This window comes from Meles meles, chromosome 20, assembly GCF_922984935.1.
Source record: "Meles meles chromosome 20, mMelMel3.1 paternal haplotype, whole genome shotgun sequence".
NCBI lineage: Eukaryota > Metazoa > Chordata > Mammalia > Carnivora > Mustelidae > Meles > Meles meles.
This window is the reverse complement of record NC_060085.1, coordinates 16,674,588-16,700,614: the sequence shown is the minus strand read 5'-3', so window position 1 is coordinate 16,700,614 and position 26,027 is coordinate 16,674,588. Positions and strand designations below refer to the sequence as shown.

Below are 26,027 nucleotides of genomic sequence, written 5' to 3'. Positions count from 1 at the left end.
AGTCCCTGACCCACGGATCAATGCTCCCATCGCGGAAGCAGGGGCAGTGCGCCCCATGTGGATCAACGAAGGACTCACCCCATACATGGAGGGGCTGCCCCAAGGAATGAAACACTTTAAATGACACCCGGGGATATAGTCCTTTAACTGGAAATATAGAAATAGGACCAGACATTAGGGGAGGGGGCTAAAATAGAATAAAAATGGCATTTTAAGTTAGTAGGAAAATTATTTCATAAATGGTCTTGGGATGGTGGTGTGCCATCTGGGGAAAACCCTTGGGATTCCCACTTCACTCCGCACTCCAAGATGAGTTCCAGAAAGAGGAACACAAATGATAAAAAGAAGAAGAAGAAGAAGAAGAAGAAGAAGAAGAAGAAGAAGAAGAAGAAGAAGAAGAAGAAGAAGCCATAACAATGTTAGAAATAAAAATGGGAGATTTTTGCAATCTCGGCATGGGGGGAAGGCTTTTCCACGCATGTTATAAAACCCAGAAACCAAAGAAAAAAGTTAATAAATTCACTTGCATAAAAAATAAAATCCTCATGGTGGAGGACAGCTAAAATTCACCGAGTGGTTGTCATGGGACAGTTGCCACGTGCAAATTCCTATGTTAGTTCATTTACTCCTTGGAGCAATCAGTGAGGTTGGCCTTATTACCCCCAATCCACAGATGGGGAGAGTGAGGCACAGAGAGTTTAAGAAACTTGCCCGAGAGCGTAAAAAACCCAAGGTGTGATATACGACACTGGCGTTGCTGTAAACTCAGGGAATAAGGGTAGAGACGTGATCTTGCTTACATACGCAGGAAATCTCTCCCAGGTGATAAGACAGTGTTAACTCTATCGCCTCCTGGATGGATGACCGAGTAGCGGGAAGCAGGGGCGGGGAGGAGATTTTCACCAGCTCCCTTCGGTACAAACAATCTGAAAGCAAAAGCGGAGACGGGGAAACTGTGGACCAGACCCAAGAATTCAAGGAGACTGGTGTCTTGTACATCACAGCCTTCTCCCCAGCTCTGGAGGACCCCGCCTCCGGGCAGCGGTGCTGGTGCTAGAACAAGGAACAAGTATGTTCTGTTCTGCGTAAGCTGTTTAAGGCGCGTGGAACCAAGAAGAGGTTGTAACTACGCTTTCTTTACAAAATGGTCAGATAAAGCACCGTCTGTCCCACACATCTTTGCTGGGCCACTTTAGGCACCTGTTCGCGCCTGCGTATTTGGTCCTCCTAGGCTCCACCCATCAAGCTTCCTAGCAACCCTCATTCAAGGTCACAGAGCCCCTTGCGAGCTCCTTTATTTCCGCGCCCCCTGTCGGCGGTGCACAGACCCTCCATAAACGTTTGCTGAATGAATGAATGAATGAATGAATGAATGAATGCATGCATGCATGCTAAACCTGAGCTGCACACGGTCAACGCACAAGTGAACTGTGTTCCCGCCGTGCTTCTCTGGGTGTGTCAGCCTCTGTCAGAATCCCAGACAGAGGGAGGGGGCTGGGAGTTGGCCTGCTTAGAGCTGCCGGGTCTGCATCAGCCAGAATTACATTGTCAGATTAATCCCCGCATCCCACACTCCGCTCCCGAAAGCCTTTCCCAAGACACTACACAGGGTCGGACGGATTGAACACAACGCCCTAATGTTGGGAGGCACTTTCTATCCGTGGTGTTTGATTTCACACCCAAGAGGCCTCCCAGGTCCCCAGCAGCTTCCATTCCAACACCCTGGGGAGCATTCTTTGGGGGAGCGCAGTTCTAATAGAAAGAGGCAATAGCTATTATCAGGAAAGTAGCTGCCAGCTAGGAGAACTCTTATGTGCCAGCCCCTGCGTTCAGCCCACACGCCATCTCTCATTTCATCCTCCGCACAAACATAGCTAGCACAGGTTAGTCTGGGCCCCGGTATTGCGGATGAGGAAACGGAGTCTAGAAGCACTGACAAACTTGCCTAGGAGTCCTTGATGCCACAGTCCAAGCTACACAGACATTTCTTAACTATTTATTGTATGCCAGCTTTGAACTGTCCATTGAGATGCGTATCAGATATTTTAAAACTAATTAAAATGAAATAAAATTTAAAAGCCCAACTCCATAGTCATATGAGCCACATTCTGCACTGGTCTGTCTTGGACAGTGCATCTCCACCGGTACAGAAAGTTCCCCGGGATAGGGCTGGTTTAGCTACTCCGTCCTGACCTAGCTATCAGGCAGATAGTATCCCAAGTCACAGGAAGGGACTCTGAGGTCCTAAGACTGACTCTGAGTCACTTCCCCAAGCTCCCTCAGCCTCAAGGCTGGACCTCAAGCAGGTCCACCTTCTATCCTGTAGGAAGGAGTGAGATAGCCAATCAACAGAGTCCTAATTTGATGATCTGTTAGGAAAAAAAAAAAAGTAATTTTCTTGAAAGGGATTTTTGAAGAATATTAGCTAGTGGATCTAAACCAAAACACAGGCATTTAATTTACTTTTTAAAAGATTTATTTATTTATTTGAGAGAGAGAGAGCAAGCACAAGCAGGGGAGAGGCAGAGGGAGAGAGAGAAGCAGGCTCCTGGTAGGCAAGGAGCCTAATGTGGAGCTCAGTCCCAGGACCCTGGGATCATGACCTGAGTTGAAGGCAGACACTTAACCGACTGAGCCACCCAGGAGCTCAAGTACAGGCATTTTAGAGTAAATACGAGCTATTGCTGTTTTAAAACTACCTTGTTGCTTTCTCTGCAGAATTATTATTGCACCACCCAGAGCTGGTACAGACTTTAAGGGTTTTCCAGGTCTTCTGGGATGAGGCTTTACTGGATACAGTTAAAGGGAGGGCTCCCTGGAGGGATTAGGAAACAGGGGAAAGGGAGAATTCTTTTGCCAACGTAAGCAAAACTGATATTCATTTGTAAAACATCCCAAACCGACCTTTTCTACTTATTTCTACTCATCCTGTCTTGAATTTGAAGCCACCAAGCTCCACACGGGTGCCAGATGACCCATCTTTATTTACTTTTCACTTGGAACGGACGGGTTGAAACATAATCCCAAACCAGAAACGAAAGCAAGACGCTTGGAGCCTCTACTACAGAGATTTTATATTGCCAATTAGGTCTAGATTCACAGGCTTAGAAGACCAGCTTTCAGGAAGACAAAGTTAATGTTCTGTGTGTGAAAATTGAGAAGTCGAATCCAGACCCTCCCTGGCCCGCGTGCCACTCACTTCCAGGCCCGCAGGATCCTCCGCGGACAGCAGCCTCCCTCCAGCACGCTTGGTTTGATGGGCTTTAAGCAGCAGTTTTCAAAGTTGGCTCTACTTAGAATTGCGGGAGCTTCTGCAGGCCTAGCAAATCTGAATCCCGGGGGTGGGACCAAGAGTCAGAACCGCTCCCACCTGCTCTTCTCCACGGCACATTGCTGGCTGAGCAGGTGGAACGGGAAAACCACAGGAGAACTGAAACCCAGCCTGATGCTCCAGCCCACCCAGACCTCTGATGTCAATGTCTGGCACATGGGGGATGGGCTGGGGGATGGGCTGGGAGGTGGGGTCCGTTCTTCTTCCAGAGAGTGAAGGGTCGGGCTGACGAGTCCTCATCAACCTTTCTGTTTTCACATGACGTGATGCCAGAAGAGGGACCCAAACAAGGTGAAGACAGGAATGGAGAAAGGGAAGTGTGAATAAAGAAGAAAGCCGCCCAACTGGCGATCATATATCATTGCTTCAAACACTCGGTACCCGAGACCATGACTGGTTGTACAAGAGAGACACAGGGGAGGGGCTTGGGGCGTTTTATGGGCTGTGAAAAATGCTTTGTCACAAAACATTTTGTGGCCTTGTTGCAAGGCTGCTGGTTCAGTGATCTGCGGAGACTGGCTCTGGGCCACTGGGACCTTCATTTCCAGTGCGGGCGTTCTTCAGAAACAGAAAGAGCCGAGCATTACCTACGCGGAGCTGCTGTGGAAATACCGCTTGTCCACAGCAGGATTGGTGTCGCAGAGGCCAACATGAAACAGCCAAGGGTAAAGCTTCCCCAGTCTCCAGGCTCTGTGGCCCAGGCGCGGCTGCCGAACGCGCTTGTTGGTTACCGAAGTGGCCACAAGGGGGCAGTGTAGCCCAAGGTTCTTACTGGCTCTGAAGGTCTGTCTGTCCCTGGGATTCCAGTTTGAAAAGAATAAAGTGTTTAAAAAACTGGGTACCGGGGCACCTGGGTGGCTCAGTGGGTTAAACCTCTGCCTTCAGCTCAGGGCATGATCTCAGGGTCCTGGGATCAAGCCCCACGTCGGGCTCTCTGCTCAGCGGGAGCCTGCTATCCCTTCCTCTCTCTCTACCTGCCTCTCTGCCTATTTGTGCTGTCTCTGTTAAATAAATAAATAAATAAATAAATAAATAAAAAAAAACTGGGTACCACCATAAGAAAAAGAAACAAAACCAAGCTCCTGACCCATGACGGAACCACAGTGGCACAGAACTTATAATCAAACTAAAGTAGGAACAACAGGGAGTCAAATAGTGTAAAAGAACGCTTCTAGAAGACTGAAGGCTAATAAGAAATACGGCACCATATGCAGAAAAATAGCTTGATTTCATCATAACAGTGGCGAGGCCAATGCGCTGTAGTTGCATTGCAGGTGTTTGTTTTAATTTTTTAAGAAGATTTTATTTATTTATTTGCCAGAATGAGAGAGCACAAGCAGGGGGAGCAGCAGGCAGAGGGAGAAGCAGACTCCCCACTGAGCAAGGAGCCCAACGCAGGGCTTGATCCCAGGACCCTGGGATCATGACCTGAGCCGAAGGCAGACACTTCACCGACTGAGCCACCCAGGTGTCCCTAATGTTGCAGGTGTTTAAACTAGAACCTTGGAATACAAGTGTGAGCAGAATCCTAACTTATGATTTGCACATTTTTGCCTCCCTGCTGGGGATGTTCACTTTACTTTGACTTTATCCATAACGCATATGTAACTCCTTCCATGACAGAGGCCTCTGGGCTGGGGGTAGGGTACCTTCGCCCAGGACGTGGTGAGTGAAGTCAGAACCCAAAGGTCCCAATAAATCCAAACTTCGTTTGTCTGTCTCAGGGCTGGGGCAGAGGAGGGCTGTGCCGTGGAGCGCCCCACAAAGGGAGGAGTACAGGGACGATGGGCGGGTGCCCTAGACCCTTCCTCTGCTTGGACTCAGCCCCCTTCCGCCCTTCCGCCCTTCCTTGGATCATGCCTTCTTTTGACTCACAGGTGGAAGGTTGTCCTTCAGGTTGTTAGGGAAAAGCCATCGTACGAGCCAGCTCTGGCTGTCCTTGGCTTCTGCTCATTCCATGGACCTCCAGGGAGGATGGTGACCTGCCCTGGAAGGTGAGAACCTGAAAACCAGCCGGTCCCAAACCGTGGATGTGACCCGGACCCATCACCTCTTCCCGGAGCACCTGTCCTCTCTGTGGATAAGAGACACATGCCCAGAAATCCAAACATCAGTGACACAACCACTATCATCACTGCGATTACAAACAATATGGTGTTTGGGAGGGATTTGAAGTGAAAGAAAAGCAAGCTCAGGAGGAGCCGTCCTCAGTCCTCTTGTGTCTGCAGCTTAGGATGACAGAAATGACCAGCCTGTGACCTTATGCCTTCTTCACCGTCAAACACAGACAGCTGGCATGGGCTTAAACACACATCGATTTTCCGTGTTTTAAAAATGCATCAGGTCTTTGGCTCTGGTAGTAGAATTAAATTAGAAGTGTAAAAGGTTTCCAGTGTCCATTGCTCAGAAACACGACCCCGAGAGGCTGTAGCTTCAAACACATTATTCTGGCAATCTGACCCAGGGAAGGGGGCAACGTCTACAGATATTTAAAAAGAAGTGTAATTCTCTCTGTGTGTGTGTGTGTGTACCTATGGAATTTTCCCAAACCCACTACTTTCAAAGTGCTTTCACAGTTTTGTAAGCTAGGCTTCAATTGACTGAGATAACAAGAGTACGATCCCTCATTTTAGAGGGCGGCTTTTATTGGGTAAGGATTTTCTTCCAAGCAACTTGTAACTTTCCATATTCACAAGGTTCTCAGATATATAGGATATATACATACACATACACAAAGATACAGAATGTCTTTGAGTTGACCCAGAGGCTAGGGTCGTAGGAAACTGATGCCCTTGAAACAACCTTTAGAGCATCTCTGGGTGCTTCCCGGTTGCCACGCATGCTCTCAAGTTTTGTCTTTCAGAGCTTGAGAAAAATCCGTAGCACCTCTTACTATTCTGATACCTCTACCCTTGAGTGACTCTCACTCCTTTACGTTCCATCGCCACATCCCTCCCAAATGGTCTCAGCCATTCCCCAGATCCAAAACCATCTCAGGCAGGTACAAAATAATAAAAGTTGCAGCTCAGAACAGTCATGACTGTCTCTCTGACATGAAAAGATCCCTTAGTGTCCGGGGACGATGGAGAAGGCGGCTGGAAGGAGCTTCTAAAGTCGCCACACTCAGCCTGAAACACAAAGGTCCGGAAATGGTGCTTTCTGCGGCTGATCAAGCTGGAGGCGGGCTGTTTCCAAATGAATCTGTCCCTTCTGCTCTCTGCCTACAGAGAGGTGATTCCAGGAGACAATGTTGAAGCTGTGGTATGCCCCGGGGGGGAGAGATGTGCTCATTCGGGCTCCCCTCCCTGCCCCAGGATCTCTTAGCTCAGTGCTTAGAAAGCTCTTCTTGATAGGTTCATTAACTATGTAATCAGTCCTCAACTGAATGTTCCTATGTTCTTGGACCTCAGACTCACGCGTTCCTAAGTCTAGTGTTTCCAAGCCTCCTGGAGATGCCCCGTCGTTGGAACCGGGTTGGGAAGGACAGCTCTCAGGGCAGGAGCAGCCACAGAGAGACAGCCCAGGTTTTGTTTACAGAGGGCTGTGTTCAAGGTCACACAACCAGACTCTTTCTCTTCCACAAGCCCCTCCTGCTTTTGACCCAAACCTCATCCCCTTCCCATGCTTGAAGTCTTCCTTAGGGCATCTCTCCAGTCTGCATGCTGGATGCCCAGAGGTTTTGTCTGTCTCCCCTCTGCCTCTTACCTCCAACCCGAATCCATAGCAAGTTCTCCTGACTCTCACCCTACATGCTGTGAAAATACTCTCCACTTCCCATCCCCGGTGCCTGGACCTACACTGGTGTCCCTTCACCTCGCCTGCGTGTCATTGACCTCCCTGCCTTAAATGCTCACTTTTCCAGAACATCCTTTGGCCATGCAATGAGCTCAGCGCAACAGTGGCCAGGGCCCTCTGTGCTCTGGCTTTGACAACTGGTGCTGTGCACCCTCCCCACGGTCTGGGCTCACCTTGCCTTCCCCAGCCCATGCCGAGCTTCCCACTGCTGCCAAGCCACTCCCCAGGTCTGGGGTCTGCAGTTTGGAACTCACCTTCCCTCCCCTCTCCCAGTGGAGGATCCCCTTCTCACTGAAGATGGTCTCCCCGTTCTCACCTGGTCCTGAACATCTGTGGATCTTACCAACCACACCTTGGAGGGCAGATAGCACTTGGAAGACGTCCTTTCTTAACCGATCATGACAAGGACCTGCTTTAAGCATCTTTGCAATCTGCCCCTCTTGCCTCCGGCAGGTGAGAAACTATCCAATACGTTTCTTGATTAATTTTGGTATTCCTGTTCAGGTTAACCACACTCAAGAATCAGCAATTCTCCGAGGATTTTTTTTTTTTTAAATAATAAACTTCTGCAGTGAAGGGAGAGTGTCCCAATGAGTTGATGTGTGTGGAGTGGAGACGGGAAGGTCATCAGCATATATTGATTTGGCTTTCCGGAAGTGATGGCTTCCAATGATCGAATGTACTTAAAAGAGATGCCAGATGGATGGATGAATCGTAGACTCTCTAACAGCACCTTCCTTTTCAAAAGAACCACTCCCACCCACAGGCTGTGTACAAAGACAAGTCCAGGTCATAAGCCGACAGAGATCTCCTGCTCCCCGGTGGATCGAGTGTAAACCGAGCTTGCCCTGTCGGACACATCTCCCAGGAAGACAGAGCAGTGTTTGCAGAAGTGTCTGGCGATGTGCTTTCGGAAGAACTTCAAGAGGTAGTTTCTGAACTTCTCCCCCACGAAGGCGTAGATGATGGGGTTGATGCAACAGTGCGTCATCCCAAGGGTCTCCGTCACCTGCATGGCTTGGTCCAGCCTGTTGGAGCTGCTGCAATTATTCAGGCTGAAGGACTCCTGGAAGGTGCTCAAGAGAAGCACGATGTTGTAAGGAGCCCAGAAAAGAAAGTAAACGATCATGATCACGAAAATGAGCCTCACCGCCTTGTGCCTCTTCTTCTCGTTTCGGCACCGAAGCAGGGTCTTGAGGATGGCCGAGTAGCAGACGATCATGACGAGCAGGGGCAGGACCAGACCCAAGATGGTCATCTTTAACGTCAGGAAGTTCTTCCAGAAATGGTACCGAGTGGGTGGGAAATGGGGGCTGCAGGTCAGGCGAGACCCCTCTTTCTGGGATCTGGTGAAGATGATCCCGGGGAGAGAGGCGAACATGGCCACCACCCAGGTGACCCCGCTCGTTACCACCCCAAAGGTGATCGTCCTGGCCTTTATAGCAAACACGGCGTGGACGATCGCCAGGTACCTGTCAATGGTCAGGAGGATGATGAAGAAGATGCCTGTGTAGAAGCCTATGTAGTAGAGCCCGGTCAAAATCTGACACAGCCTATTTCCAAAGACCCACTGGTCCGCGGCGTAGTGGGCCCAGAATGGGATGGTGAGAAGGAAGAGCAGGTCGGAGATGGCCAGATTGAGCAGGTAGATGTCAGTCATGCTCTTCAGCCTTTTGCAGTTGATGAGGATGAGGACGACCAGCATGTTGCCCAGGAAGCCAAAGATGAAGACCAGCGAGTAGAGCGGAGGAAGGAGCCTGGCTGCGATCTGTCTCACGTCGGTCTTCTGACAGGGCTCTGACATACCATAATCAATGTCATAGTATGGAGTCGATGTGGGGTCATTCATTTTGCTCGACCCTGGGAATTAAGAAAAAGTGCTCCTTTATTCAGCCCTAGAATGTTCTGAGCGGTCCACCACGAGCGCAAACTGTCTTAGACCTCCACAGACTTTCAACATTGGTGCCTCGATTTCCATATTTAACTGAGTTCCCTTATGTGGCCAAAACAAAGGACTTTTGCAGGAAAGGGAAGGCTCACCGCTGGTGTCTCTGCTCGCTAGACAGAGAGCATGACTCCCGGGGAAATTCACAAAACCGTCATCTAACCAAATAAGATCTGGTGCCCCGTGGCCATGTGGAGAGAAGGCAGCTTTGATCACAATTTCAAGAAACTGACTTGGGTGCCGTCTCACACTGTCTGACGATCTACTAAGCTGTAGCTGCTGTTCCCCAGGGGTTGAGCTTACATAGAGCATCACGGAGTGCTAGTAACCATTAACGGCTCCCCAGGGCACTCTGTGGGCCAGGCGCTGTTCTGAGCTTCACACCCATTCATTCGTTTAGTCCTCAAGGTCACTGCGGGAGTTGGGTCATGTTATTGCCCCATGTTGCTGATGAGAACCTCAAAGCACAGAGAGGCTGAGTAACTTGCCCAAAGACACACAGCTAGGAAGCAACTGATTTGGAAGGCAGGCAGCCTGTGCTCTTATCCACCAGCTACCATGGTCTCTCGCTTCTTGGTGAAAGAACTAGAACTTGGCATTGCCAGGTTGGTGTCACAATACAGTCAGAACGAGATGGGCTGAAGCCCGAGTCCCCTGAGAAGGTCATGGGAGCTAGCAGCCAGCTGTAAAATCTAGACTCCCATTCTCACTTTTGCTCTCACATTGCCTTGCCAGGTCAATTTTAGTTCCATTGCTTCATTGAGAAATTTCTTTAATCCATGTGGGTCTTAAGCCTCCTGGATCTCAGATTAGGCAGTGGGAGGAGCACACAGAAACTTTCCCCTTAAATTCTGAAACAGAATTACACTAAATGTGCTGTGGAACTGATTATTAAAGGGAAACAATTTGATATTTGTAATATGACATTAATTGGACAATGTTTACCTTCCCTTTTTGGGGGGCGAAAAGCAAACAGAAGAGTTAGACTTAGATACAACTTCTGCTTGGAAACACATTCAGAGGGCATCCCATCCCGGGGAGGGGGAGGGGGTTTTCAGTTCCTCTTACCCGATTATAATCTATAATCACTGCCAGGATTCTGGCCAAGAATCACCTCCCTTGAAAAGCTTTCTTTTGAAAGGTGAAGAGTCTTTCCTTCTTTTTTTTTTTTCTCTTTCTTTCTTCCTTCCTTCCTTTCTTTCTAGTATTGATCCCTTACAATCTTTCATTCATAATCGTGTTTTGTATCTTCAATATTATCACAATCTGAAACTCATTCTAAATTCTAACTCTTTTCTTCTCTCAAAGATTATGTTTCAAGATAGCTCTAGGAGCACCTGGTGTTTGTCTAATGGGTTTCCTGTAAGCCCTTTACTCATCACAGAAGCAGAGCTAACTAACAGGCAAAGTGGCTGAGAGGTGACTTACCAGGAGGGTTCTCGTAGGGGGACGGATGTCTCAGCTCCTCTGACCAGCTGAGCTGTGCAAATCAAACATATAGGCTGCAGAAAAGTAGGAAATGCACAGTTTCTAGTGAAAGGGGGGAGGCGGAGTTTAGTGAATAAGTATATTGCCTGGGGGAAAAAAAAAAGAAAAAAAAATCAGAGACCAGTTCTTCTTTTTTTCAGCTGAACTCGAAATAGGTTGCAGTCTAGATGTCTGGCCCGAGCGCTTATTCATGGGTTTCGCGGATTACACTTACGTCTTTTGTTTTCTGTTCATCCAACTACACAGAAACTGTTAGAAAACAGGATTGAAGGATATTAGAACTAGAAGAACATTTGCGTTTATAGAGTCAAAATCCCTCATTTCCCCGAGAGAAATTGCTGCTTCGGAGGCCCATGATTTATTTGTAGAAGACCACAGGGCTTATCAATGGCAAGGCTAAAATGGGAGAGATTCTGATTCTCTTCTTATTTGTCCTCAATCAAAGCCACTGAAGCCAACTTGAAATTGAGAGGGGAATGCTTCCCATGAACCCCATGGTCCCCATTACCCGTTTCCCCCATCCCCTGTGCTTATCCCAGCTCACACCCATACCTCACCCGCCACCCTGTACTAATTTTCTCTGCAAATGAAAACAACTGATCGTCTAACGGGCTTTACTTGTGGGTTCACTTATGAGCTAAACCCGTTGCCCATCTTCCTTGGATTTGGGTATGTCCTGGGTCTCGTCATTATGAATCTCCTCCACCTAGTTACTATGTTGCAGCCCTCAAACCAGCAGGGGCTTATGCCTGCCCACACTATGCCGCATACATAGACAGCAGAGATCGTGCCTCCAAGGACACAGTCTATCTGCGGCTCTGAGAAGTTGTCCACATAAAATGAGCAACAATTGGTGGCACAGGGTCAGGTTCAGGTGTATATGACAATCCCACATGCAGTCACAGAGAGCTTTCTCGGTGGTTGGTTACTTATCTGAAAACCTCAACTGTTGACTTCGGGAGCCGAACACACAGGGGACAGCACCCTGAGCCTCAAGAGCGCCCTCTGGGGTCTTCCACTTCCTCCACTATAGAATCAGAAGCTCAGGCTTGTGGTCTAAGAAAGGGCGGAGACCCCAACCTGTGGAGGCAGCCTCACACAGGGCTAAGCACGTGACCTCCGCAGCCAGACAGCGGGAGCTTGAAGCCCCGCCCCACCCTCCGCTTTCCGATCTGTGCAATGGGCTGAATAATGGGTTTGTGGGCAGTGGTACACGAGGCAGCTGCACCCAGAATTTAACACATAATATCCACTCGGGAAACATCAAACTCCTACCCACTCATTCCGTGATCCTTTCCTAGGGAGAGTTTATTTGATAAAATTTTAATGAAATTGGCTCCCGGGGTCCTTGTCTAGAGCAGAGTCTCAGCGGCCTAGGGGTGAAGCGAGGGGTGAAGCAGGGTCATGAAGCTAAGGACTGGTGTTTGGAGAAAAGACTAGAAGGAGGTGATGGCTGGGACAGCCATAAAAGCACAGAGATAGCCCAGCAATCAGTAACCACCCACCCAGGGCTGTGCTCTTGCGTCACAACAGAGCCCAGCAATTGGTGATCGTGACCAGGACAGTGAATCATGAAAAAAAAAATTCTTCAAGTTCATCCTGTGTGTGCAGTCAGGAGGCAATGATTAAGAACCCGCCTCTGCAATAAGGAAGATGTGGTCCATATACACGATTGGAGTATTATGCCTCCATCGGAAAGGATGAATACCCAACTTTTGTAGCAACATGGACGGGGCTGGAGGAGATTATGCTGAGTGAAATAAGTCAAGCAGAGAGAGTCAAGTATCATATGGTTTCACTTATTTGTGGAGCATAACAAAGAACATGGAGGACATGGGGAGATGGAGAGGAGAAGGGAGTTGAGGGAAAGTGGAAGGGGAGATGAACCATGAGAGACTATGGACTCTGAAAAACAACCAGAGGGTTTTGAAGGGGCTGGGGGGGGGTGGGAGGTTGGGGAACCAGGTGGTGGGTAATAGGGAGGGCACGTATTGCATGGAGCACTGGGTGTGGTGCAAAAGCAATGAATACTGTTACCCTGAAAATAAATAAATTAAAAAAAAAAAAAAAAAAGAACCCGCCTCTGCAGACATACTCCAGGGATAAGTCCCAAGCTTCATCGTTTGCCACTTGGCTCTGAACAAGATTTTGAAACTCCCCAAGGCTTTTTCTTATCTGTAAAATGGGGGCAAAAACCAAACCCCAAATCACAAACCTATTTGATAGGTCTGTGGTCAAGATCAAATGATATAACAAGAATGGGGTGCTTTGCAGATATTGGCTCTCCGTGGGCTAAGTAACGAGGCCTTATATTTTACGAAAATATGGGTTCGCAAAATGGGTAGCAAATAGATCAATATAAAATTTTGCAGAAAGCAGGCAGCATCAATAGTCTTGGTCCTCCGAAGAGCAGCCTTGTGTTCACGGCTGGTAACGTGTGTGTGTGTGTGTGTGTGTGTGTGTAGAACTCTCAGCTGCTGCTGGATCAATGTTACATTTCTGTAATGTTTCATTACTGTCACCACCAGAGCTGGGGCTTCTCCCTGTGGAGTTCTGCGTGTCCTTCATCCAGGCGGCGGAGGCTGTGTGACGGCTGCTCGCCCCCAGAGGGCAGTATGGAGTAGTGGTGCGGGCTTGGAGTCTCGGAGGGTGCTGCGGACCCCCCACCTCCCACCCCACCCCACCAGTGTGCCCTTGGCAACATACTTCCTCTATCTGAGCTTCCATATCATCATCGGGGGAATGACGTGCTAGACCCCGGGGGTCCCGAAGGCAGCTCCCCCGTTCAATACCGGATGACTCTATGCCCACGCCGGTTTGGACAATACACATTTGGAGGGGAAACCAGGGAGGATTCATAGGTCATGGAAGCCCAGACTAGCGGGTATGTCACGCCTTTCAGATTTCTGGGTTCAGAGAGGGTTTCAGGTCACCTCTCGGGGTGGAGCTCCATCCCAAGGAGTTACAAGGAAGTGAGGACCCACTGGAACTTCTTCAGCCTTGAATCAAGGGAACATTTCCGTCTGCCATGCCGTGACTGAGTTTCATGGTCTCAGTTTCTCTTTGGTCCTGTTTGCAAGGCTCTTGTTCTCCTGGGGATGACATTCAGACTCCCCATGAGAAATGATCCTTTGACCTGTTTGTCACCCTAGACTCCATGCCCATAATGGAGGGCATCTTGAGCCTGCCCTCCTTTTGGGGAGTTGGTCGGCCTTTAAATAGCTGGCATCCAGGCATTGAATCCAGGTTGGGTGGACGGCTCTGCTCCCGCTGCCCCATGCAACTCTTCACTCTAGATGCCGAGCATCCGCCAGAGGCTAGGGAAACAAACGCTGGTTCCTCTCCTTGGGTTCAGAGGGTCAGCCTTATGAGCCCAGCTCCTGTCACCTGCCACTCAGCAACTCACATACACATAGTTCGTTCATTCGTTCGTTCCTTCCTTCCTCTCTCTTTCTTTTTATGGCAGTCTAATTTAGATGCAGCAAAGTGCACTAGTCCTAGGTGCACAACTTGGTGAAGTTTTGACATGTATATACCCTCATAACCACCTCCCCAGCCGAGATGATACAGCATCATCCTAACCCCCCAGAAAGTGCCCTTGCACCACACCCAGGGGTAAGGGCCACCTGACTTTGGTTACCACGGACCATCATGTGCCTCTCCTTTAAATTCATATAAATGGAAACATGGATGCTATCCTCTTCTGTGTCTGGCTTCTTTTGTTCAGTATAATGCCATAACCATATTTGCCAGAGTTCTGTTATTAGACGTTCAGGCTCTTTCCATCGATCACTATTATGGACCACCTGTTCTCAGTGTGGCTGCCAGTGCTCTGATATCCCCACCAAGAAGGATGCTTCCAGTGTCCCCAAAGCCACCTTCACCAAAAAAGTCCAAGAATCCCCATGGTTCTCAAAGAAAGAGGAAAAATCCCTCCCTACCACCTGTGTGTCTTAGCAATGATACTAGGGTCCCATGACTCCCAACACTGCTTCACCTTTGGTCTCAGATACACTTCATGGTGATGGGGCTGGGGGTCATTGCACTGTCCTCTCAACCTCCGATGTCTCTGTCCTTCTGATCCTTCTCGTCCTTCCCGGAATGACCCCCTTCCCAGCCCCTGCACCACATTCCCCATGCCCTGTGCAAATCATCACACCACATGGACACTTGCAGACTGTCTACCTCCTTGCTTGGTAGGTATGTCCAGATGTGGTGGCAACCCTTTAACTCAGCTGGGATGTTTGCTCTATGAATTCTGGATATTTTTTTCGAGTCAGTGCCCAGACATGGCGCTCATACTGTGTAGTGCACTGATGAAGGTATGTAATAGGCCCAATGTGACTTCAGATTGGATCACACCTGCACCTCTGTCTTCAGCTGTATGCAAAACAGGATATCATACAGGACTTTTCCTGTTGCCCCAGAACTGGCAGTTATGGCCCTAGGCTGAGGGTAGAAGGTGTTAAATACCCTACAGTTCTAAGGAAAACCACTGACACCTGGGGTCACACATCTTCCTAGGGGGCTTCCTAGACTGACAGAATCAGCTCTGTGCCCCTGGTTGCCATGTCAACTCATCACACCCTTGTCCTACAAGGAGACAGATTTGAGCAGGAAAGGGTTGTAGAAATGGGTGGGCTTGATGGGGAGGTGAAAGGGAGGGGTCTTCTCCTCAAAGCCAAGGGCGGGGATTCTGAGAAAACCATGTGAGGAATGGGAGCTTGCAAGAAGGGGAGGTTAACACCTCCTTCCTGGGTGGGGGATCTTCTAGGTAGCAGGTCAGCTGAGCAGGAGAAGAGGGGATTGGAGAGAGGAGATGGTGGAGATGGGACATAGCAGTGAGGCAGCAAGGAGGTCCCAAGGAAGTGAGAACACAAACACAGTGTCAAAGTGACAACTGCCTGAGACATTTCCAACCTTGGGCACTCACCAAACCCAGGGCCAGCCCTCCCCCAAATTCACAGAGGTCAGCTTACCAGCCCAGAGGCCTCTTCTCTCTGACAAGCTTCCTCTTGGTGGCTCTTGGTGGCCCTCACTGCTGCTGACTAATCAACCCTGAATCCATTTCAATTTGTTAAGGAAATCTTAATAATGAGAAGAAGGCAAAGCAGGGAAGGATGGGGTCTGGGGTGGCTCACTCCCAGGAGGTGGCAGGGCCTTTGAGCGTCACGCGTCATGGAGGACGACACGGGGTGGGCTCTCTGCCAAGTCCCCAACTCCACCAGAAGTCTTAAGACACCCATCCCTGGGAATGATGACCTTCCCTGGCAGCTGCTTGACTCAAACAGCCCACTCAAACGTTCTTCTCGGGATAAAGAAGACTGGGTTTCCACATCTAGAAATGGAGAGAGTCGGCAGCTTTTCAGTGGTTTCTTTGGTGGCAATAAAATTCTACTGTAGCTATTACTGCCATGATGTGGGACGATCATTGAGTTAGTGACTCTCTCCTCTGGGCTCTCAGAACATTTCACATACAGCTCGACTTCTGTGCTCTGCACAGTGCCTGGTGATTCACGAACACCTCATTCTCTACCCTTTCTCCTCTCCCCAGTCCCTGCACTTGAAGGGCTCTCGGACCATGGGAGTTAACACACCCATCTTCATGTACTTGCTCCAGACTGGCGCACGGTAGATCCCTGCGGGGGGGGGGGGGTGCTGCATTGAATTCCATGATGGAATAAGAAATGGATACTTTCCCGAATTTTATTTATAAAGCCACTATGTACCCGATGTACTAATTAGCCCTTGTGCTTCTTGGTAAACAGCCCCCACAGCTCAGTGACTTGAAACAGTGAGCGTGGACTTCTTGTTCCTATGCCGTGTGGCTGCTGTGCGTGGCTGGGACTCTGGCTCTGTTCTCTGTGTCTTTTTGCTCGCATGGCACGGCACCTGCTGTTGCCTGGGAGGGACCTTCCTGTGGCAGAGCAGGGAGAACCAGAGGCTCAGCCCAACCCCCTCTGTCACTCTGTGTGGTGGAACCAGGTGACACTTCCGCTCACTCTTCATGGTCGAGCCTCCTGTGGAGGGAGGGGGGACACCTAACACTCTAAGATGTAAGTCACACTGCAAGGACAGGCATGTGTCATCACACAGGGGAAGGAGTGAAAAGTGGCAAAGAGTAAGACAATCTAACACACCACAGAATAACAAAACAGGCAGGCTTTTGAAAAAAATTATTATTATGGTTAGAACACGAAACACACCATCTACCCCCTTAGCAGATTTTTAGAATGTACAATCCAGTACTGTATCAACAGGTACGATGTTATAAGCAAAGGTTTGGAACTTCTCATTTTGCGCAACTGAAATTTTATGCACGTCGATAAACGTATAAAGAAAAGGCGGTGTGTACATGCAATGGAATATTTTATTCGTCCTTACACAGAAGGACATCCTGCCATATGCAGAACCATGGGTGAGCCTTGGGGACATAGAAGGACAAATGCTACATTGTTCCATTTACATGAGTTACCTAAACTAGTCAGAATCATGGATGAAAAGAGTAGAATGGTGATTGCCAGAGGCTGGGATGGGGAGGGGAGGAGAAAATAGGGAGTTGCTAATCAGATAGTTTTTCAAACAGCAATGTAGTTAGAGCATTAATTCGTTTTCCAAATCATAGCTTAAAAACCCAATATTTATGATCTCCCTGATATGAGAGGCAATGTAGGGGGGAGGGTTGGGGGGTAGGAAAGGAATAAATGAAACAAGATGGGATCGGGAGGGAGACAAACCATAAGAGACTCTTAATCTCACGAAACAAACTGAGGGTTGCTGGGGGGAGGGGGGAGGGAAAGGGTGGTGGGGTTATGGTCATTGGGGAGGGTATGTGCTATGGTGAGTGCTGTGAAGTGTGTAAGCCTGACGATTCACAGACCTGTACCCCTGGGGCTAATAATACATTATATGTTAATAAAAAAAATCCCCAATATTTACATTTCATCAGCCAAACAAAATTTCATGTATTCATGAGGATACTACAAATATTGGAAGGCAAAGCATGCTCTCCCCACCCCAAATACACACGCTTCTTTCTGAAACCTTCTCTAGCCATGAACCAGGAAAGGAAAACCATTGTCACTTAGAGCTCCTGAGCCACCAGGTTCCAGAAACCCTGTGTTTCCTGCTTGTGTCAGATCAGAAATGCACTGGGTCACACGTGTGCATATTCTTAACTTGGCTCACCCAAGATAAAAATCTTTGCTGACTTAAGCGAGCCAACTCCTCTCCTTTGCAAACTGGGTTTAAAAATTCGATTAGGGGTCACTGTGACTTAGAAGTTCCCACTCCAAACCGGACAGTTGGAACATGAATGACATTTGCAGAGCACGGAAGGATTTGAACACGATCAAACCCATGACTTCCTAGACTTCATAATGATATAGGATTTGTGGCTGCAAGCCTGTGAGAATAAAGACCCATTTGAGATGCTGCCTGTGGGGCGTGTGCTATGATCGAAATAGTAGGAGTTAGATGTTACATTGCCATGAGCTCGTAAGCCCATAGCCCAGACCCCGGACTCCCCGATCAACAACTGTTCATGTTGAATTGGTAGCCTCCCAAACATACCACAGGATCCAATGATCTAAGCTCAAAACCAGAATTCTGTGACTAATACGGTGTTTTCAGGCTTGACCTAATAGCAACTCTTAAAATCATATTCTGCCCCATTTGCAAGTTACAATTCCAGCTTTACCTTTATTTTTACTTTATTATTATTGTTATTTTTACATACGCGAACTCTATGCCTGGACCCAAAAATGAGGAGCTAGAAGGTAGTTTGGAAAACACTTTCTCCCAACCCTTCTAGAGTCTGCCTTGTGTAGGTCCACCCGATCTGGCCGGTTAGATCCCAAGATTCACAGGCTGGGGTATGACTTCTAAGGCAAGGGCCTCTGTCATATCTCCCGGCCCCTTCTCTGTCCTGGAGACACACCCCAGGACTCCCACTGGTTGCTCCCCATCTCCCGAGCACACGGAGGAGTTCTGGCTGCACCGTTTTCTACTCCCCAAGGCTATTCTCCTGGACCTCCATGAGCTGGTTCTGGGCAAGGGCAATCTTTTGGGCAAGAGTGATGTGATGATGTCTGGGGGTTGAGGGTGGAGCAGATGGGGCCAGGGCAGCAGGGACAGGTAACAAGAAGATAAACACAGTCAGATCCAAAGACTTGAGGCCTCTACAGGTTCTGACATATCCTTCCTGACCTTTCCTCCTAGTCAATTCTGGAAACATCGCTGCAGGGGCGGAGCAGTGGGTGGCGGGGTGGGGATGGGGTGGGCAGAGGGGAGGGGCTTACACAGTCCCAAGCTCTAGCTCCTGCCTTCCTGATGCAGGGTCATTCACCTTCATGCCTTCTCCCTATCACTACCTGCAAAACTTCCCTTTCCCTGTACAGACCGAACGAGGGTTTTTATTTCTCATCTCATTATAGACGACACAGACTATATAAACAAACATGTTCATGCATTTTTACATAGGGGGAATGTGGCTTACGACACACGTGAACAGTGGGGCATGATATTTAAGAGATTTCCAGTGCAGGCTGCATGGTTGTCATGGATAAATGGCAAATTAGTAAAAATGTGTCATGTACTTACACAGGAGAGGTGACCGGACCCAAACGAAGCTCTCAGAGGGTTCTTGGGGTTCCCAAGCTCTCCCTGAGCCAGTGGGGCTTTCCAGGTTAATATCGGTTGGAGGCAGGGCTGGGGATAGCACAACTATCTGGCTGGACTATTGAAGACCTTCCTTTCCTCCTCACCCAGGCTCAGCCATGCCCACACCTCCCACCTCCTGGCACTCGGCCCTGACCCCACACCCCCTCATGCCATCTACCTGTGCCCATCTGCCCCCCTCCCCTCTTCCAGCTGAGCCCCTGTCCAAAGGGATAGCATTGCAGAGCCACTGAAGCGAAGGTAAAGGTTGGGAGAAGCACATAAGTATTTTCCAGATGTGGCATTTTCCAGGAACTGGGAGGAGCTCATTGGAGAAGTCCTGGTCTCTACCCACAGTTGTTCTGGACTCTCCCCTGAGTGTGGGTTGGCTACCCAGGGAGGGACAAAGTCTGTCTTGGTGCCCATGACCCTGAGGTTTCTGGGCACTCACCTCAGAGGCCTCCCTTCTTCAACAGACCCTTGAGGCTTTATTATCATGAACCGATTGCCGTCCCGCATCAAAAGCAAGAAGCAACCTTCTACTCCTCTACAAGCCAACTGAGACCTCCTGCTCCCCCGTGGAAGGCGTGTATGTGGAACTCACTCGATCCGCCGGCTCCCCATAGAAGACTGGGCACTGTTTGCACAGGTGTTTGGCGATGTGCTTTCGGAAGAACACGGAGAGGTACCTTCTGAACTTCTCTCCCACGAAGGCGTAGATGATGGGGTTGACACAACAGTGCGTCATCCCAAGGGTCTCCGTCACCTGCATGATTTGGTCCAGCTGACTGGTGCTCTGACAGTTGCTCACATTAAAGGACTCCTGGAAGGTGCTCAGGAGAAGCACAATGTTGTTGGGAGCCCAGAAAAGAAAGTAAACGATCATGATCACGAAAATGAGCTTCACCGCCTTGTGCCTCTTCTTTTCGTTTCGGCACCGAAGCAGGGTCTTGAGGATGGCCGAGTAGCAGACGACCATGACGAGCAGGGGCAGGACCAGGCCCAAGATGCTCCTCATTATTGTATGGAAATTCTTCCATGCTTTTGGAAATTGAGAGCTGCACAAGATAATACCTTCTTCCTCTTCCAGTCCCCCGAAGACAATCCCGGGGAGAGCGGCGAAGACGGCCACCGTCCAGGTGACCCCACTTGTCAACACCCCAAAGGTGACCGTCCTGGCCTTTAACGCAAACACAGCATGGACGATCGCCAGGTACCTATCAATGGTCAAGAGGATGATGAAGAAGTTTCCTCCAAAATACCCAACGTGATACAGCCCGGTGAATGACTTACACATCACCTCCCCCAAGAGCCACCCGTGCACGGCGTAGTGGGCCCAGAACGGGATGGTGAGAAGGAAGAGCAGGTCGGAGATGGCCAGATTGAGCAGGTAGATGTCAGTCATGCTCTTCAGCCTTTTGCAATTGATGAGGATGAGGACGACCAGCATGTTGCCCACGAAACCAAAGACGAATACCAGCGAGTAGAGCGGAGGCAGGAGCCCAATTAAGGTCTGTCTCACGTTGGTCTTCTGACAGGGCTGGCTGTAATCATAGTCATAAATGGTGGTGGGCTCTTCATTGCTGGCCTGGATATGGGATGTAAACAGAGAATGCGACGTGGGCTGCACGTTGTAGCTGGCCTGGGCAAATGTGCCATTTTCACCCATCTTTCTCCGTGCTGCAATCAGAGAACAAAATGATAGCATGCCACATAACCCTGCCGTCCCCACGCTTTAAAAGATCCTCGCTCTGGGTCAGTGATGGCCTAGTCTTTGTCTCTGCTTTGCGACTATGTCCTGGAAAGCTCCTATGCCGGCTGATCACTTCCCTTTATTCCTGGGAGCAGACGCTAACTGTCTCTCCCACCAGCCATTTCTCAACATCCTGGGCCTTCCCAGAGGACCAGACTCTCATGGTACATTTCCCTGTGCCACTCTGCCTCCTCTGCAGGGGAGGTGGGGAGGGTGGGTAGGGAGCACGCGGGCCGGTGACCCATTCCCGGAAGACAACGAGGAAGGGCATTCTGCGAGCGGGCCTCTGAGAATGCTTTTCTCCGATGGGAGAGAAACCCGGGCCTGCCCCTTCCACTTCTGGAGCCTGTCTTGTGAAGGCTTGGTGTTTGGGACCCTGAATGAAAGACTCAGAATGCAGCAAAACCAGGCTGAGTCCCAACGCCACCAAGTCATAAGCCCAACCTTGAACTGCTTATGAACTGCTCAACTCATTCTCTAATTTCTTGTGATTTGAAAAGTAATAAGCCCTTGTTTTTAAGCTACTGTGAGTTCCATGTTCTGTTACTTGCAGCCAAACGCCTTCTAACTAGCTCTCAACTCTCTGCCTCCACCTCCCCGCCAAAGCTTCCTGGGTGAGGTTGCCATGACAACCCAACTACCAAATGCCCCAGCTCTGCTTCAGCTTCATCCTCGATGAGCGCTGGATCCTTCTGCTAAGTTCTTCGGTTTAATACTCATTTGCCTTCTGGGAGGTGTGTGCCTACCTCGTGCCTCCTTATCCACTTGCTTCGTTGGTGTCTCCTTCCCCTGCCCACCCTGGGAGAACCCCCAGGCAGGATCCTTGGCTGCCATGTCTTTTCCTGCCACCTCTTTATTCTCAACCCCAAGTTCTTGCTGAGTCGTGTGGTCTAATCTCAGGGTTTTAGGCACCCTGAATGCCAACGCATCCCAGTGCTCTGCCTTCTACCTCTACGTCTTTCAACCTCTATGTCTCAGAGCTGAATTTCCCATTGCCTCCTGCATGGCTCCCCATGGGTTTACCTATTCAACGAGCATTTACTACAGCGAGCTGAACTCTGTTCTATACTACTGTCCTTATCACTGTCATGTGAATTCTACCTCATAAACACCTCCAGGCTCACCTCCTCTGCACCTCGGTCAGCTGCCGCTGTCTTGGCTTAGACCTTCCCCATTTCCATCATTGCTGTGGTCTTGCCTTGCTTGCAGCTTATTCCTGACCATGCTCCCTTTCAACCTGTCTTCCCCAACACTAGCAATGGGATCGTGCGCTTCTCAACTGAAAACTGCAGTGGTCCTACACATTGTAGGTGGCGGGACCTCAAAGACGATGCTCAGACCATTCATTAGTCTTTTGTCTGTCTTTCCTTTCTTTTTTTTAAAGATTTTATTTTATTTATTTGACAGAGAGAGAGAGAGCACATAAGTAGGCAGAGCAGCAGGCAGAGGGAGAGGGAGAAATGGACTTCCCACTGAGCAGGGAGCCTGATATGAGGCTCCATCTCAGGACTCTGTGATCATGACCTGAGCTGAAGGCAGACGCTTATCCAGCTGAGCCACCCAGGGGCCCCTCATCAGTCTTTTCTGTGCTCACTTCTCAAACCCCAGGTCCTGGGCTCCCACCCCAGCCATCTTCCATCCATTTTCCTGCAAACTCACCTGCTTCAGTGGTTTTGCACAAGCTTGCCCTCTGCCTAGAATGCCTGGTGAACTCCTAGTCTCCCGCCAGTACCTCTTGCTCAAACTCCCCTTCTCTGTGAAGCCAAACCTCCTCTGCTAATGAATCACTTCAATCACCTCATAACATATGCCTCTAAACAAGCCCTTATCACACGATCTCCCACACACCATGGGCCCCTTGAAGTCCAGATCATATTTCTGTTTCCAGCTCTGACAATATAGCATCTGGCTAAAGGAGGCACCAATAAATGTTAATTGAAGAAATTCATGAAAGTCTTTATACTGAGTATAACATCTAACATCATTAGACTTGATTCTCAAAAATATTCTTTTTTGGGGGTGCTTGGGTGGCTCAGTGGATTAAGCCGCTGCCTTCGGCTCAGGTCATGATCTCAGGGTCCTGGGATCGAGCCCCGCATCGGGCTCTCTGCTCCACAGGGAGCCTGCTTCCTCCTCTCTCTCTGCCTGCCTCTTTGCCTACCTGTGATCTCTCTCTCTGTCAAATAAATAAATAAAATCTTTAAAAAAATATTCTTTTTTTTTCTTTTCCTGGTAGTAACCGTGAATTGGTTTTTATCTTTGTACACACCTTATTCTTCAATTTCCCTTGCGATCCATGCATTTCATAGACCTTGCATTTCACTAAGCCAGATTCTTGGGAAATCTGTTGCCAGTAAAGAAGACTTCTAATCAAGCTCCCGGGGGATGGGGAGGAGAACGTACCCACCTCAAGAATTACATCTATAATCATTAATTGAATGCTCCATAAGCTTCAGGTGCTGTGTTAAATACTGTGCCTGAATTAGTTTAATATTTGCAGAACTTTTGTGAGCAAGTGTTTTTATATTTTACAAGTGCAGAAATTCAAAATTTAAGCATGGGCAAGTTAAAAGACTTTCCTAAATTCACAAAACAAGTAATAGCTGAGCTGGATTTTGAACCTGGGGCTATTCTGTGACAAAAGACCCCAGGAGCTCCTATCTCCAGGCTGGGAGAGCAGAGGTGGGCATGGAATAGGTAATGATTTTCCAGGTAGGCATGGAGCCTTGCACTTCTTCGCCATGTAGACTTAAACGCCCCACATCACCCCCATGAGAACGCCCCACATATAGAAGTGTGAGCATGTGTGCATGTGAACACACACACACACAAATAAGCTCCACAAGGGCAAAGAACTTTGTCTTGCAATGAAGTACCTTGGTGCCCCAGAGCCCAATCCGGCACTTAAAGCCTGCTAAATAAGTATCATTTCTGTAAGTGAGTGACAGAGATCCAGCAGGCTGCAAGTTGCCAGAAAACACAATGGCCCACTGTGGACTAGCTCCGGGGTAATCCAGTGGGAGACCGTATAAAAACTAAGATACTGGGGATCCTTGCACAGAGCCCCTTATGTGCAGCATACCCTTGGGGCTGTTCTGTAACTGACCACAGGGCTGGCCTCCTCATCTGGATGGGAAAGTGTGGATTGGACCGGTGTTTCTCAAATGCTGGGCTTTGGTATCACACAGGAAGTCTGTCAGTCAGAAATGCACGCTCAGACCCTCTGGTGATTCAGATCGGGGGTGGGGTGGGGTGGGGAAAGGGTAGGGCTCGAGGGGGCCAATTGCCCTGACCACTTCCACCGTGTGTTCTCTCCACATTGTTGTTTACCTGCAATGGCTTCTCAACTATCAGCCACCTCCTCCTCCACAACTTCTCCCCAGTCACTCCTGCACACCTAGCTCCTGGCACAAAAGATGCTTGCGAGGTGTCACTTTCAAGTGTCAGGACACATCCTGAATTGATTAAAAGCTGCCTCTCAGAAAAAGAGATTCCTCACTTCAGCCCCTGTGGGCTTCTGAATTGAGGCAAGAGGCCCATTTTGGTTCAGGGCTTGGACCATCACGTATACAGACTGTGAAGACGGAGTGGCAATATTTGGGGTAGAAAGTTCCAGCTCTTTAAAGCCCTAAGGGGCTGGGAGGGGCGGAGTGAGAGGAGCAGCAGCTGAGAGAAGCCTCAGTGTCCTTACACTTTGTGGCTGTCTTCTTTAGTACTCTGTACTCTCACATGAGCCCTGTGGGGTGGTCTTACCCTGCTCTGCACTTGTTCATTGCCACCTGGGTCTCTTCAACATTTATGGTGCAGAAACTACCCTCCAGACTTTTCTCCTCCAACACCATCCCCAAGGTCCTAAGCTATGCAACCTTCAGGGCACTCCCAATCCCTGCATCTCCAGTGTTGGGGTGCTTTGAGCCCTTGATTCATAAAGGAATGGAAAAAACACCCACAACTCACCAGTGAATGGCTTCTCCCAAGTGGCGCAGGAGGGTCAGGCTTCTCAGCAACTGAACCAAACAGATCTGGAGGTAGAAACTTGGTGTGCAGAAGTAGGAAATAATATTTCCTGCAGAAGGGGAAGGCGGCGATACAACGGCAAGTAATGGTAAAGATTTGAAAAAAAAAAAAAAAGATTTGAAAAAAAAAAAAAAAGAATGATATAGTTCTTCTTTTCCAGCCAGGAACATTGTACACTAGGTTGAGGTCTCCAGAGTAATCTTAATTTTGAAATCTTACTTATGCAACCATGAGTGTGAGTCAGGCAAACCCTGTACATCTGCTCCTCTGTCTAACGACTCTGGCCTTCTTTATCTTGTGGGTCTCTATATCTGGCTATCTTCTCTCTTCTGCCAGTGATAATTTGCATGAAATGAGCACAACAGAACTCCATTTTCCAGAGGATAAATGCGAACAGCAGGGCTGTGGGTGATGGTGGAGAAAACAGAATGAGTTTTATGACCATGCACATTGGTGGCATTATGGAATTGGGATCTGATTGGAATTTTTCTTTTCTTTTCTTTTTGTAGGTGATGTTTACTGACAAGGGAATGCAAAATGGTCTCTTGTATCAGAGATGTCCTTCGCAAGAAGGGCCTCAGTTATTATAGGTTCCACTCCCCAGAAAGAAGTTTTTCTAAAAGAAAACACTGAAGAGATTCAGGGAGGATAGTGGCATAGGAAGCACCAGAAATCTCTCTCTTCAGACAATTGCCCTGACAGAATCTGTCTGATCTAACTATTCTGGAATCTACTGAAGGCCTGCAACTGTCAGGAGGAGGCTTGGATGATCAATGGCAGTGAACTTTGGTCAATTTCAGCTTTTGACACAGTAGCAGCTACCCATGCCCCACAATCTCATCTTGACACATCATGTATAAAAGTACTTCTGCAACACCAACAACCAAAAGAGGTGAGAACAGAGCCATACAAGATCAGAGTTCTGTGTGTTGTTAAGCTGTGTGATATTAAGCTGGTATAAATTTAAATTAAAATGTTCTCATTATGCTAACCCCCATGGTAACCACAAAGAAAATAGCTTTAGAACATATACAAAAGGA

General features: G+C 48.8%; 2 protein-coding genes across 5 annotated transcripts; both read right to left on the bottom strand.

Moving 5' to 3' along the window:
• Nucleotides 1-5,967: 5,967 nt before the first annotated feature.
• LOC123933225 (C-C chemokine receptor type 5) lies at nucleotides 5,968-10,538 on the bottom strand. 4 transcript variants are annotated; one of them, XR_006816526.1, is made up of 2 exons: nucleotides 7,381-9,731; nucleotides 5,968-6,552 (listed from the first exon to the last, which is right to left on the bottom strand). XR_006816526.1 is itself a non-coding variant. In XM_045992291.1 (2 exons), the coding sequence occupies exon 2, from the start codon at nucleotides 8,973-8,975 to the stop codon at nucleotides 7,917-7,919; it is 1,059 nt and encodes a 352-aa protein (XP_045848247.1). In that variant the 5' UTR covers nucleotides 8,976-8,986; nucleotides 10,500-10,538; the 3' UTR covers nucleotides 5,968-7,916. The 4 variants fall into 4 exon arrangements, 1 of the variants encoding a protein (XP_045848247.1); XR_006816527.1 differs by having other exon boundaries at nucleotides 5,968-6,459; XR_006816528.1 differs by having other exon boundaries at nucleotides 5,968-6,459; nucleotides 7,443-9,731.
• A 6,838-nt stretch (nucleotides 10,539-17,376) lies between these two features.
• On the bottom strand, nucleotides 17,377-25,219 carry CCR2 (C-C motif chemokine receptor 2). The gene is made up of 2 exons (XM_045989676.1): nucleotides 24,928-25,219; nucleotides 17,377-20,897 (listed from the first exon to the last, which is right to left on the bottom strand). The coding sequence occupies exon 2, from the start codon at nucleotides 20,884-20,886 to the stop codon at nucleotides 19,765-19,767; it is 1,122 nt and encodes a 373-aa protein (XP_045845632.1). The 5' UTR covers nucleotides 20,887-20,897; nucleotides 24,928-25,219; the 3' UTR covers nucleotides 17,377-19,764.
• Nucleotides 25,220-26,027: the final 808 nt, after the last annotated feature.